The sequence below is a fragment of the Ruditapes philippinarum genome, unplaced genomic scaffold (assembly GCF_026571515.1).
Source record: "Ruditapes philippinarum isolate M1 unplaced genomic scaffold, ASM2657151v2 ctg636_1_1_1_1, whole genome shotgun sequence".
Classification (NCBI taxonomy): domain Eukaryota; kingdom Metazoa; phylum Mollusca; class Bivalvia; order Venerida; family Veneridae; genus Ruditapes; species Ruditapes philippinarum.
The window spans coordinates 47,267-63,287 of NW_026859577.1; the positions used below are offsets into that span (position 1 = coordinate 47,267).

Consider the following 16,021-nt stretch of genomic DNA (forward strand, 5'->3'; position numbering starts at 1 on the left):
ACCGTGGCCGAGGGGTCTGGAGTTCAAATCCAGGAAGGCAACTCTTTTTTTTTCAAACTGTTTCAGTCAAATAAACATTGAATTGAATATCAGTGTTGCAATTAGTCTTAAAGACAATTAACTACAATTAAAACGATGGAAAGCACTGGTGGCACTATACAAAAACAAATTGGTTTCTTCACCTTTCTGACAAATTCAGCACCTTCTGTGCTTTGATTATTTCTGCGATGATAAAACTGACTGCAGCAAACGCAGAAATAAAGTCACCGCAGAACAAACCACTTGTACGGTATTTAACATCGTAATAGTAATCATATAGAGTAATATATCTATGGTATTGTCTGTTAATCTCTTTTATATAAGTCTACCAAAGTTCATATTACAATATACTATGTGCATTTATGATCACCTCATTGTATTTTCCATTGCTATGTCTCGTATGTTGTATTATGTTGTAGTTTGGGTCGGAGGCCTATGTAACAAAAAATAAGTTTTACTCACCTATATACCTATATATCCCCAGTTATCTTCCTTACAATTATTTACTAGACAGCAGGTTCAATAACTGTTTGCGACCAGTTCAATATTTTGTTCAAAAACATTTGAGAACAAAATGCCATGACGCTTTTAATTCAATGAAAATTAAAGGCCCGCTTGAGTCTGTTTACGAGAGACAGGTGGAATAGTGGAAGTAGTGGAATGTAGAATATCTCACTTAAATGTGTTTTCACCTGCCACCCCAACCTAAACCGTCTTTAACAAAGAGATCAACATTTTCATAACAAAAGGGATACAATGAAAAATGAACTTTATAGAAACCCTCGGTAAGTTAATGATGAAATTTCTTTTCACTAGCATTAATTTGAAGAAACTAACACATTTCATGAAGTGTTTTTTACACAATAAAAGATAAAGTCATTATTGTGTTTATGTCTAAAAAGGCAATGTTTATTTATCAAAGAATTTTCAGAGTATGGCAATGTCACTTGGACATAGTTGTAAAGAAAGTGGAAGTGACGAAGCGTGGGATAATGCAGAGGATACTGAGGTCTGCTCATATTGTGCTACCGATGGAAAGCTCCAGCCAGCATCGTACTTCTGTTATAATTGTGGCGTGTTTGGAAGATACATATGCGACAGATGTTTAACTCATCATAACCGGACTGTGAAGAGTCATAAAGTAAAATTGATGAGCAATCAGCCGATGTCCCGAGGGTATGTAATACCATTAGGTATTATATAGTAAAAATGCAAGTATTTCTCGTAAAGTCATTGTTTGACTGACTAGTAATATTCTTGTTAATTAAATAGTTCAACGATAAGTTATAGAGCATCACCAAATTATAAGGGTATCTGATTAATAGGAGCGGGGCGTAGCCCCCGTGAACATTGTCGAGAGTTTTGATGTTCTTTCTCTTCTGTATCAATGATACAGTTCTTTTTTATACCATTCAGCCCCCATCTAACCCTGTGGATATATATTATTGAGTATTATTTTTACTTAGCGGCACAAATGGAATCAATTTTGATTTATCAAGCAGTTTAGCTCACCTAAGCATAAGGCAGTTATTGCCATTATCTCCGTTTTATGTCGTTCTCATCTTGTACAATAAGTCAGTAAAGTCACACGTGTCTATACCGACATTCATTAGGACTAGTTGGTTATTCGAGGTTGTCGGATATGGCAAGTTAAGAGTATTGCAACGATCAGTTTGCTTAAACGTGTTCATTTATTTATCAGAGACATTTTAATTATCTTTATGTACATTGTATTAAAACACAAACTCAAGTTTGTGAACTTTAAGCCCAGTATTATTTTCACATTGATCTTTATATAATACCACTTGTACCACTGAAGAACGTCCTATTTCGACATGTATATTTTTGTTGGATTTGTATATTAATAAAGTATAACTTGTCTATACCAGGACTTATTAAGACTAGTTTGTTATGTTGATTATGGGAGGGTGTCGGATATGACAATCAACAAACCATGCAAATCAATAATTTGACAGGTCTATATTTAGCCAAATTGTTAAGATATAAAATAAGTTTTTGTTGTTTATACTTTAATTCTTATGAATGATTCATTTAATTGATTGAAACAACTTGAGAAATTCAGACTTGATTTTAGTTTCAAAATGTTTTGTCGACGCTATTAGACTTTTCAAAAAGCTTTTTGTTCTCCGTTTAACTAACAGCTTATCAATTTACAGTGATCTGATATTCACTGGCAGAAAGTCATATTGACATCAGCTATTGCCTCGGTCAAAATGTCATCTGCCGGTGAATATCACGTCATATTCAATGGCACACTAGTCAATAATTGTATAATATTGAAACTTTTTAAATTCATTATAATTATATAATCTTGACCAGTATGATATTATCCTTTCTTCGATGTCAATAGAATAAGTTTTAAGAATCTATATTGTTCTCACTCAACACAGTTGAGATTAACATATCTCCAAATTTCAATTCCTTACATAACAATATCATATGTGTACAGTTAGAATAAATGCTTTGATAAAAAAGCTCATTTGTAGTATTTGTATTACTATATAACAAGGGAATAATCTATTGGAAAACAAGAAATTATCTTCACACATTGCTTAATATATGCGTAAACATTTTCCTTTAATATCTGAATGCATCTTTTTACCATAAACCATTTCTCAAAACTGTGCCAAATGTTAGTTCAATTATGAAAGAAAAAAGTGTTCCTATTGTTATTAAGATACTGAACAATATGTTGCTAAATAATAAATGATCTAAGGTAGACATTTCTTCCCTTAAACCTGCACATTGTTGATTATTTTATCAGAATTCGCGTATTTAGTATTCTTTCATTTAAGAAGTATGATGCGTATCGGGAATGAAAGAGATTTTGGCTATCATGTATCACAGGTGTCGTTTCAACCGGGTATATAATTGATATGAAAGAAAAATAATGAGAGGACAGATTTGTCAGTATGCTTGAGCTAGAGTTTAGTAATATGACATGACACATTCTCTTGTGGTGGTCTACCAGATTTGTTTAAATTAAAGCTCTCGGTTTAAATTCGCCCCTCTGCAGTTTATATGTATAAGATATGTTATGTGTGAAATTAAAAAAACTATAACAGGCCCGTGTGGAAATTAAAGGATAACAGAGGGGTAACGCCATCGAACGGTTTTGGTAGTTACACACTTGGGAGTTGAAACCGGTTTTAGGCGAGCCAAACCTCACTCTGAGGTCATTATGTTCCTATTTGACATGACAGTGTAAATAAAATGAATCCCCACATTTCTTCTATAAAACATAAGAGCTAAAACTTTGATATTTGGCAGGAAAAATTGTCTAATGGACCTCTTCCAAGTTTGTTCAAATTTTAACCCTGGAATCTAATAGGTCCCACCTAGGAGGTCATTGTTTATCTTATATGAATATAGCATAAATTTGAGATAAAAAAATCTTTTTTCTAAAACCATCATAATGAGGTTGAGCTTAAATAATGGCAAGAAACATTTTCTGGTGGACTTTACCAAATTAATTCATATTAAACACTGGGTCAAAATTAGACAAGCCCCGGGGGTTATATATTTTGTACATAGCAAAAACTGAAAATAAAATCTAAAATTATGAAGGCGAAAATACGAGATATTTAGTATGAAACATTGTCTAGAGGGTGTTTATACCAAATTCAAATTATAGCACTGTGCTGTTTTGCCCTGTCAAGGGGGTCATGTATTTTATTTTATGTACGAGCGTATATAATAATAACAGAAACAAATCGTTTTCTCTAAGACCATGAAGGTTAACGCTTATATATTTTTCGGGAAACATTTCTTATGAACCACATCAATTTTGCTTCGAATTATTGCCCTGTGATCTAAAGTGGACCCTACAATCAGAAAAGCTACAGTTTAGATAATTGTCGTTAAACATTTCTAGCGACGTCTACTGAGCTTGTTTAATTTTTAGCCCTTGGGTGTAAATTGGCCCTGCCCTGTTCTGCTCCGGAGTCATGCATGGACTTCCTTTTTTAAACAATCATTTACTTCCATGACAATCATTGACTTCCCAAAATAACTTAAGATTCTCATAGCAACCACTTACTTTCAAAAGCAACTATTGACTTAAAAGGCAACCTGTGTGTTTTACAAAGATTGCCTTTCCTAAGCAAACAGTATACTCCATAGTAACCAATGTCTTTCTTAAGCAACCAGTTACTTCCATAGCAACCGTCGGCTTTCAATTGGAACAATTATATTTCATAGCAATTAATTTAGACTTTCACAACAACAACAACCATTTACTTCCATATTAATAATTGTTTTCATACCTATTAATATTGACTTTCCATAGCCTATTGTGTACCAAACGAAATCATTGACTTTTCATACGAACAATTGTTTATTAAACCTACTAAGACTTTCATGGCAATCGTTGACTTTCTATAACAAACATCAAATTTCCATGCCAACCATTTACTTACAACCTGAACCAGTGACTTAGATAGCAATAACTGACTGAACTTTTTTCCGTTATTACAAGTTTTTCCTTAGCAAGCGTTATAATTCATTGCAAACATGGTCTTTCCAAAGAAGTGGAATTATTGACTGTCAATAGGAACAACTGTATTTCATAGCAATTACTGGCTTCTGTAACAACCGTTGACTTTCCATAGCGAAGGGTATATTTTCATAGGCACCATTTACTTTACAATCAAGCAATGATTTCCATACAGTTCATAAACTTGTTGTTTCTACAACTTTTTTTCGCAAGCATTATAACCCTTACCAACCAATATCTTTCCTTGTGTACATAAGTATGATTTATTAAAGATTGTATCACTTATTATAACCATATACAGAATTGAATCTATAACAGCTTTACAGCTTATACAGTGTCGTTTCAATTTTGTATTTAAGACAAACGTTGGAGACAGAACTTGAAAAAGAGCAAAAGAAGGTAGAACAACTACGCCACAAACTTGATGACAGAATGAAAACAATCCAAGACCTTGAAAAAGATTTAAAAGTAAGAGATGAAAGAAACAATGATTTAGACGATGAATCAAAAGATCTAGCAAAAAGGTAGAATACTTTTATAATTTTTTTTTTATAAATATTTCCAAATATTTTGTAATAGTGTTTGTTTTTAAAATAATCAGGTATTGTTGTGTTTGTTTTCAACGATATGTATGAATATTATTAAGTTGAAAGTAATGATTGTTTCAACATGTTTACTCTCTTTATTTGTGATATATATATATATATAGCAGCTTGTAGTATGATTTGTTTCAAACTTGAAATGTACACGTGCAATTACTTTAAATATGCATATTATAGTTGAAAGTGTAATACTATTGTGTAAAACATTTTTACCACGTTATGTTTTTGTTAATGACAAACCTTATCAAAAAAACCCATGACAGTATCCCATTTTGGGGATAAGGACTTGATAGGAATTCGTCACCATTAGAATATGTATGTATATTAGTAAGGCTTTTTAGTGGGTGGTATAATATAGACCCCTGAACCTAAATAAGTACAAAAATGTTCAGTTCTTAAAAGTATGCAAGCGCAACCCAGTCACTACTTTTATGTCATTATTAATGGATAATAACAATTAAACAATCTAGAGAAACTGTAAACTTTGTTCAAATAAAAAATACGATCATTATAAAAAAAACTGTGATAGGGTATCAAACTCTGATTAACATGGCGTAAGAAATATGGAACACATACTCTACTGTGCTACTGAGGCATTAATACTATTATGCAGATTATCAGTTAAGATTTTACAGAAATTCCTGAAAACCCCAAATACTTCATCGTGTCACAGGGTTGGAAAACGTGAAGCATGACCGGTACTCGAACTAGGGACCGTCGGAATACCGTTCCGCGGCTCTACCGACTGAGATATCCGGCCTCTAACACAATTCTCCCCTAACAGTTCTGAACAGTAATAATCGAAAATAAATGAGGCACACAGAACTCTACATATTATAGAATAAAAGAAATGTACATACGATGTATTAATGTAAATTTTAATTGTTACACACTGTTTAATGTTTACGTAGATTCTCAATATTACTAAAACGATATTATCGGACACACATAGCAAGTATAAATGTGATACTCGTATATCAGAATTACCTTTAACGTTTTGGGATTGTTTTTTTCCGAGTCTGGTGCAATAATCCATGTATGACCGCCTGTTTTGTATTTGTAAGTTGTCTGGAGTGATGTCACTTTTGTGTCACCATTTTGTGTCTGCCTACCACAATCTACATGCTCGTCTACTGCTATGCTGACTTCAAAAGCAAACGCCACATAATTTTTCTTCTTTTAGTTGATTGAATCAACTTAGTGTTTGTTGTTATATTTTAATTTGATGATGGTAGATGTAAATTACCGATGTATATTACAAATCTCCCACTTGTCTGACGACATCATTCCAATTTATTTTCAGTAGAAACATTGCACTATGAATGTGTATTTTGTTTTTAAATCGCAACTTAAAATTGACATTACTTTGATGCACACCTGAGTTTATTTTCGTTTGCCTCATTTACATGTATATTTTTATTGTTTCATTATGACATTATGTGATGAACCACGTGTTGCAAAAACTGTGTCCACCGCAATGTGGACTGAATATAATGTTTTAATATAATATTATCATTCACCTGTTCCAATTTATTTCAATATATGGTTTACTAAATTTTAACCACTTATGTATTTGATTATTTCTTGTACCTCTCAAATTTGATTCCTGACACGATAATATAAAGGTGCATACTAAAGTGTGGTGTGACCTGTTCAGTGGTGAATGTGAGTCTACTACATTTACTACATTTTTAATTATGTATCATACATTATTAATATTTTCAACGTATGAAATGATTGACATAATGATATCTTTTTGATTTTCCTTAATATATTTCGTGAGGATCTGAAATGTATCATAGAATGCCTGGAGATATTGCAGAATTTAGTCTTTACATTTGCATTACACTTTTTTTCTCTTTTCCGGTCAAAATCTCCACAGAAACCTATGGTAAGCTTTGGAAATATTCACAAATTTTTGCTTAAGGTTGCAAATTTACGCTCTCCACCACTGCGAAAGCAGGGAAGATTGGCAACTTTATGAATTGTAGTATATAATGGTTATAGTTTGTCAAACTTTAATAACATTTTTAACATATAGTCCCCCTACGTTTAACATTCGTTTGATTTCAACTGTTGTTGTAAATTAAAAAAACAAAACAACAAAAAACAACACAAACAACCAAAACAGAGATATTGGTTTAAATCCACAGTATTAATTTTATCACATTAGGCGGCAGACTGCTTTTAATTATTAATACTATTTAAGCTCTTGAAAATAATTGTTAATATTTTCAAAACATTGTGCTAATGTGGAGTTATTAGTTCGAATGACTTTTTGTTGTTCATCTGTTGTCCACTTATCACGCAATTGTTGGTTTTTGCATGAAAGCAGGTGCAATGCTTATTATGAATAAATTACTTTCTAATTTCTAGTCAACTTTTTGCAATTTACAAAAATCTTAACTTTCTTCTTCTCTATTATGTTTAAGTTTTCGCCATTTTGTTAACATTCATTAGTCACCTTGAGCTCAATGTTAGCTATAATTGTGATCGGCCCAAGCCCGACGTCCCTAGTGTGTCTTCCGTTGTCTGTTTAAATCATCATCTTCTCCTAAACCATTTGGCAAATGTTGTTAAAACTAAGCAGGGTTGTATCTGGCATGGAGCTTTACAATGTATTTAATTTGTACAAAGAATTCCATTCCATGCAGAAAGAATAAACTTTAAAAATCTCTTTCTTTAATGCAATGGGCTATTTGCAAAATCATCTAGTCGGTCTACCTAGTTTAATTAAAATTGACCACGCCTAGGGATCTAATAGGCTATCCTTATTTGTATATACATGTAGTTAAAAATTAAAGACTTCCTCTTAGAGTTAGAGTTAAGAATTTGTGTAGGTAACACTGTTAAGTGTTCTCAAAATATATTCCTGGGGGCAAAAATATTCCCTACCACGTGGATCATTGGGTTTTGTTATATGATATAATGTATATGTAGAAATGACGTAAAAACCTCTACTCGAAAACCATAGGACAAGAACCAAGATATGAGGTATGTAACATTGCCTAGTGGGTCTATACAAATACCCTTAAAATATGAGCTCTTCGGTCAATATTAGTTCCGCCACGGGAGTCACTGCTTTTTATATAGTAAAAACTTTTTCATGTATACTTCCTTTGTAGGGCTACAATGCCAAGATCTTAGTTATTTTTTAGCATGTATTATTACCTAAAAGAACCCCACAATAGATACAAAACTCACTTATATTGGAAAATGGCTATGCCGTGGGGAAGGGGGGGGGGGTCGTATATGTCTTAAAAGTCATTTTCTCCAACCATAGGTACATATATTTAGCAAGTATCATCACACTTTTGGCTTCATTTAAGTAGAGTTATCAACAAAATGAATGTCAATTGTACAAATGAGAGCAGGACATTACATATTTTGTTCGGGAATTGCAAATTCATATAAATGAGTGACATGTTTAAATAAAAAGTATTACTGGTCTAAATTTATCCGACCTTTTAGACTTCTATTATTATAATTACATGTATTTTCATCGGGTGATATGTATATGGATAGCCAGTTCATTAGTACTGTGTTCAATTTACTTAAGAGCAATAAATTCAAAGCACTCGTTGAAAGACACATGTTTTAATATATGTCCGATCTTTAAGTAGTGCATAAAGAAAAAAAACATCTGCAAACCATCGATATCATATTTTCAAAATTTCTGAGGGATGCCTGGACATCAGCCATTTAGGCGTCCACATAACAAAAATGCTGTTTTGATTACATACGAGGATGATTGATTAGGAAGCTGAATCTTGAAATTAAAAAAGATAAAAAGTACTCAATATGACAAAATTATGAGAGTTTTTGAAGAGATGAAGAAAACATAATTACAAAATGGTTAAATCCCTTAAAGTTTTTTTTACCTACCACAAAAGTTGGTAGGCTTTACTGAAGTATTGTGTTATGCTTGTCTGTCAGTTCAGTTGTTTGTCATTTTTCAAATTTAGTTTCCGTTCAATAAATCATTTACCCCTACATGGATTTTCTTTATACTTGGTCCACATGTCCACTTCAACATTACATTAGGCAAGGTGTATAACTTATATCTACATTATGCTGGTTCAGAGTCAAGGTAAACAAAAGACAGTTCTATTTTCATTCTTTGTCTGCAATAAAGTGATGTATAGGACTCATGCAGCCTCTGTGCCTGTTCAAGGTCAAGGCCACACTTATTGTTGACTGAAAGCTTATATGAAGTGAGTGTACCTGAAAATATCTATTTCATCGCTATTTCATGAATTTAAATCTAAACAAGTTATTTTTCTATTTTGTACCTAAAGTTTTGAAAAGGAAATCAAGATAAGAGCAAATGTTGAAAACGAGCTAAAGTCTGCTTGGGAGTTTGCTAAAGAACATATGCTAAGTATTCTTAAATATTTAATTAGTATTTATCTATGTTATACCTATAGTCTTGGACAGGAAAAGAAGACAAGAACAGCTGTTGAAAATGAACTAAAGTCTGCTACGGACATGGTTCAGAGGCTTGAGAAACATGTCAATGATGATTTTGTTAAGTGTCAGGAACATCAAAAAAGAATAGCAGAATTAGAAGCTGCAAATAAAAAACTTGAAGCTGCATATAAAAATCTTGATAAACACAAATATCATATAGAACAACAGGCAAACAAGAATATGGAACACATGCAAAATGTTCTTAAAGAGGAGAAAAGGAAATCAGATGACCAGTACAAAAAGCTCTTAGCAGAACGAGATAATTTACGAGACAGGTAAGTTAGTGCTTTAATTACGTTATGTAGACGCATTCAGGTTTTTCTAAGGTATTTTCTTTTTCGGAACGTTTTTTACTCAATCTTGTTTCAATAACAACATTTTTGTTTTTAGGAACCAACTTTTGATTTTCGCTTATTCATACATGTACATCAACCAATTTAGCCTCAAATCAAATGTTGTGAGAAACAACTAGCTATGCATACAATATACTCATGTCTTGCACTAATGCTGTACAATATATACAAGTAATTCTAAAACTCATCGTGAATTTGTTACTATAGACAAAGAAAAAAAGACAAAGAAAAATCAGTGTTAAACTGTCAAAAAACACTAGTTAGGGACTACATGTTTATGTGGCTGTTATGTTTTCTCACTGGGTTATATAGTTCACAAAGCCTTTTAAAGCAACAATAAAGAGTCATTTTTACGTATATTTTCAGTTCTTATAATATTTTCTTTTCATACAATACTGCAATAATATCTCACATACACTAACGCGACAGATTTGATCCATATCACTTAATAAATATTTTGACAAAACGGCGCCAATCCGTAAGCAGCGTAATGACGTCATCCTATGTATACAACTCATTCATAAACACTGACATCATTTCAAACATACAAGAATGATAAATTGGGAACTGATGTAAACACAATACGATCCATTGTAAGACGTAAGTTTTTTTATTGTTTAAAACTTGATAAAATAACTTTTTTTATTATTATTATTTCTTTTGTTTAATAATTTCTATATCTTAGCAATAGTAGGGTGCGAAATCGAACATCGTTAGAAGAAGTAAAAATAGCATTAGTGATTTTTCTTATTTGATCTTGTTAGAATCGCAATAATATCGGTCTACGCCTATTTACCACCGGTTTTGTCGTTTTGATGCAAAACAATAACCACTCAGGGAAACGGCCTTTGTGGTAAATTCCTACACATCTAAAATCCAAACCGGTGTTAAATAGCTGATAAACACAGCTAAGACCGATATGATTTCTTGATAATAATATGCTAATAAAATATACACCTTAGTTAATAAGAAAACACTCACGAAAAGTTTTTTTCTACAGTTTATAGAATAATATAAAAGTACATATGATGTATTAAAGCCCTTTGGAAACTGAATTGTCTTAATGTTCGCTTTCTGCCTTGCTTCGTCGGGCCCTTGTAGGTGATTTTCTTGTTGCTCTGCCTTCCTTTAAGGCATCGAGTACTTTGGTAATGGTCATTAGGCAGTCACTTTTTTCTAAATATTTACACAATTTTGTATGTGTTTTATTTATTTCGTCTAATGAAACCATGACCATTGTTAGAATTTCACTTGGCGGGGATTAATTTTATATACATTTTCGTGTCATTCAGGAACATATTGGGACTAAGAGTGAGGTTTGGCGCGCCTCAAACCGGTTTAAACTCCCCAGTGGTTTAACTACTACTGACCGTTCCAAGGCGGTACCCCTTTGTGTTCCTTCATGTGTTTTTCTTGTCTGTATTGTTACTTGTTTTTGGATGTTTACATGTTTTGTGATGTCTGTCTTGTTGGATTGTCGTTGACGGTAGGTATTTTCCCCCTTCCATTCCCCCCACCTTGTCACCCTTACAGCCCTTTTCCCTTTAATTCCCTTATTGGCCTGCTTTTGTTTATATTATTTCACATTACATGTCTCGCTCCTTTCGCCATTGTGTCCAATTCAGGTACTTGTTTGGTCCCTTCTGGGTGTCCTGCTAGGGTGTGTCCGGGGGCGGCGTCCTGTGAACGTTGGCTTTGCCTTGATGATCTTTATAGTTATTTTAATGTAAATTGTTATTGCATCTCTACCAAGTTACACACTGTTAATTGTTTACGTAGATTCCCAATATTACTAAAACGATATTATCGGACACATATAGCAAGTATGAATGTGATACTCGTATATCAGAATTACCTTTAACGTTTTGGGATTGTCTTTTTCCGGAGTCTGGTGCAATAATCCATGTATGACAGCCTGTTTTGTAAATGTTTAGTCGTCTGGAGTGATGTCACTGTTGTGGCACCATTTTGTGTCTGCCTACCACAGTCACATGCTCTTCTACTGCTGTACTGACTTCAAAAAACATATGCGATATCAATACATGTCACATAATTTTTCTCATTATAGTTGATTAAATCAACTTCATGTTGAAATTTATGTCATTTCATACATAAATGTCATTCCAACTATTTTCTAACAATAACGTATGAATTTACAACTTGAATAACAGCAGCGAAATGACATTATCCTAAGCACATACTTCCCTTCTAAAATCACGCCATTTTAACGCAGTGTATTCATAAATGAGCTAAAATGACGTTGTTGTATGGCACACGACTCATCTGGCACCCCCATGCCAGATGAAATTTTAGGCTAGGTTAAAACTCACGGGAAAAACTTACGGAAACGCCAGTCTGCTATGAACGAAAATGAGATGAATGGACACTGTTATATTTAAGGCTGTTAGGCTGCAAGAATTTATAGAAAAGTATAAAAACTATCACATTGGATAAACATATTAAGAAATAGGCAGAGTTACAACAATCATTTAAACACTTTTTTTCACATATCCTATCTGTTTACCGTTTTAGAAAATCACTGACCGAGATTATTTATGGTGAAAACCAAACGTTGCTCACTATCAAACCAAAAGTTGCTCACTATCAGTGTTCTGTCGAGAGTATTACATGAATCAGGGAGAAACATTTTACGCCCAGGAATGTCATATAAATAAAAAATGGCTATCGGGGTGATAGAGGATATTGTCAACCAGAGAACTGGTATATTTCCCCAAAGGCACATAACCATGTTATTTATTTTATTACACCGAAAGACCTACAAGTACAATATTTATAAAGTACGCAGTAAGGGAAATAAATAGAATACATAGATGATGCTCATCCTGATGACACAATAGGAGAGGCAATAATATGGAGTTATGCAAGAGTTATGTATCCAAGGGTGATATAAAAATGTTCCCGGGGAATATATCCTAGGAGGGTGATATTCAATAAGAACACATAATAGGCCTGGGAGTTTTACATTGAAGGATGGATTGAGGTATAATAAAATGTAACATGTTAAATATTTATACGTTGGCAGTAAATTTTTTGTTAAAGTCAGTAATTGTGAAATTTGTATACAGTATAAAAAGTCAGGAAGGGCCATATCTAATGCACGAAAAAGGGAATTCTAAAATACTTTGATCTTGCATAGTTACGTGTCAGACGATCATACATGAAAATTTTATGTACACGAGGTCAAAAGAATTGCATGAACAAAGGTTCGTAGAACAGGAAATATCCCCCCCTTCATACATTATGTAAGTGACCTTTGACCTACTGATCTTAAAATCAATAGGGGCCATCTGTGAATGATGATCAACTTCCCTACCAACTTTACTGATCATAGGACAAAACATACTTATTTGATATTAAATCATCATAATCATTATTTTGGGAAAAAGAAGTATCAATCTTTTATGAAAATACGTCTTCAAACTGCAAAATTATTATAAATTACAATTAAAATACTATATTTGATATTTTATAAGTCACTTACGTATTTCCAGTGTGATCGAAAGGAATATTGCTGAATTTGAATAACATAAAGATTATTGAAATAAATGTGGTATAAATCATCATAACGATTAGTTTGACAATAAATATTAATTTCTGATAATATACGTCTACAAACTCCAATATTAGCATAAATTCCAATTAAAAAGCTGTTTTGATATCTTACAAGTCACTTTCGCATTTCTAATGTGAGTGAAGGGAAGATCTCGGAACTTGTTTATAGAAATTATGCAAATTAATGGCGATTAAATCAATATTATGATTATTTTTTATAATATTAAATATAATAAGTTTCTATGATTATTCGTCTGCAAACTGCATTTTTTTTTGTTAAATTCTATTGAAACGCTATAATTCATATTTTTAAAGTCAATTTCGCTCACTTTCGTCAAAATAGTCACTTTCTATTTTATTTTGTGTTCATGTAAATTTCGTTATAACCCCATGTTATGATATCTTCTTGTACCTGGGTGAATAAAAGATATGTTCTGTTATGTTCTATTTTAGGTAAACGCCGATGCGTGTGTAAATAAAGCATTTTCATTGGATGTTGTTTTTTTTTGCGAGAACTTTAGTCACTAGTCTAAATACGAACAGCATTTCTTTTTCATTTTGAATTATTTCTTCACGTATTTTTTTCCAAATAATTATTATGACTTAATTATAAAGTGATATCAGTTTATGTAATACAAAAACGAAAAAATAAATGAAAATAAATGACAATTCTGGCGAGACTCATTCACGCGAGATTAGGCCAAAACAAAATGATAGTGTGGTTCCAGTAACCTGACCGACCCTGTATTTCCGCACCTAATTGCAAAAATGTTGTATCCTATAGTGAATATATCTGACATACAGTTCAATTTTGATAAAATAGAAGTTCATGTAGTTAGAATTCAAGGCCGGCGTGTAATTATCAAGAGACCAAGGTTGTTAGTTGGGAATGGTGACGTCCGTTTCAGAAGAGCGTTATTTAATTGGTAGAGAATTTTGGCAGTTTGCTCAACAAAGAAAATGTGGCTGCAGCAAGTCACTCGCCTGGTAAAGAGAACACACTGGCAGATGATGAAGGTCTTATATTTCATGACGATACTAAATGGATGTTAAAAGATACTTATTTTTAATTAATGTTAAGAAAGGTTTTCTAATCAGACTGATACTGATGTAAAGTTCAATGCAAAAAAATCCAAAATGCATTTCATTGAAGCCCGTGCTTAATTTGTCGAATCACTTCAGATACATATGTTTATCCGATGTGATTGTATGCTGAACCACATTTCATTGTCACAAAGTGTTTTTAAAAATGTTAAGGTAGACAAAACTCAGGGAATTGATCATGAAATTCTACTTACGGTCATTCGCACTGTACTTTTCCCCTGGCATATACCTAAGTAATTAGTTCAATGCAAAAATAAAGCTAAATACTACTGGGAAACTGCTTGATAGACTGCCTGGCTGAACTGTGCTTTCGTAAACTGCCGTGATCCGGAGAGTAAGTTTCGATACCAACACAAGCGCAAGATATTTTTTTTCTGCGATACTAGACAAATCATCCTTATATATAAATGTATTTAAACATGTGTGTCACATTCACTCTGCAAGTGAGGAAATATTAGATCTGTTGACATTATTTTCTTTTTGCCTCAAATGAAATTCACGGAGAAATTGACTGTTTGTCACCATTAACATAATATAGGCAATAAGGAATTTCCATTTTTGTAGATTCTTGGTGGGCAACCTAGAAAAAGGGCAATGATATTGTGAAGGTTATTGACTTTGTTCCAGTCAAGCCTGTGGAATTAATTCTTGAAAAAAAACTTTTTTCTTGGCAGACAATAAAAATTCATTGATGAGCACTCACTACATTTATAAGAGGTATTCTATTCAAAGACCAACTCTATCAAGGAACACTCAGATTTGGGATGTGTCAGTTGTTATCAAATAATCAAAACAATACAGATATATGAAGATGGGATTGAAATTGTTCACATACAAATTTGTAATGTTCATGGAATTATTGTTGAACAAACATGTGTAAGACGGAGTAAATGTTCAGCCAATGCAATGTGATAAGTTTCTTCATTATTAAGATTTGTGTGTTACTTCTGTATTAAATGCATATTTTGAAAGTACATCAATCGGGACGCTGCTTTCCAAAAATAATTCATTTATTTCTATATTAGAATAAGATATATTTAGTAAGAATTTCATAAATTTTAATAAATTTCCGTGATTAAAATATTTAACTCAATTATAACCATAATCTATCTCTAAAATATTTCTTATAGTAAGAACATTCAACATTTTGCATAACTTGTGGTCTTTGAAAAGTAATTGTCTGGGGACGTCCGACTGAAATTATTTCAAACTGTGAATTACTTATTACAATCTTCAAGTATAGAAAGAAGTGACAAAATGTACGGTTTTTCAAGACCATGACAGTAAATTTAGATAAATATGCAGATTTGGCCGACTTGCTGTTTGGCATTATATTTCAGCAATTGGTGGGGGACTGAGCGCAA

At 32.6% G+C, this 16,021-nt stretch overlaps 1 protein-coding gene across 2 annotated transcripts in view; it reads left to right on the top strand.

Annotated features, from left to right (window-relative positions):
* LOC132757103 (uncharacterized) overlaps nt 1-16,021 on the top strand; it is a 32,885-nt gene that overhangs the window by 7,658 nt on the left and 9,206 nt on the right. Inside the window, exons 2-4 of one of the 2 annotated variants that reach the window (XM_060748288.1) lie at nt 962-1,215; nt 4,915-5,079; nt 9,585-9,902. In XM_060748288.1, the coding sequence (XP_060604271.1) occupies nt 974-1,215; nt 4,915-5,079; nt 9,585-9,902 (725 nt within the window). In that variant the 5' untranslated portion in view covers nt 962-973. The remainder of the gene's footprint in view (nt 1-961; nt 1,216-4,914; nt 5,080-9,584; nt 9,903-16,021) is intronic. The other variant, XM_060748287.1, reaches the window with a different exon arrangement.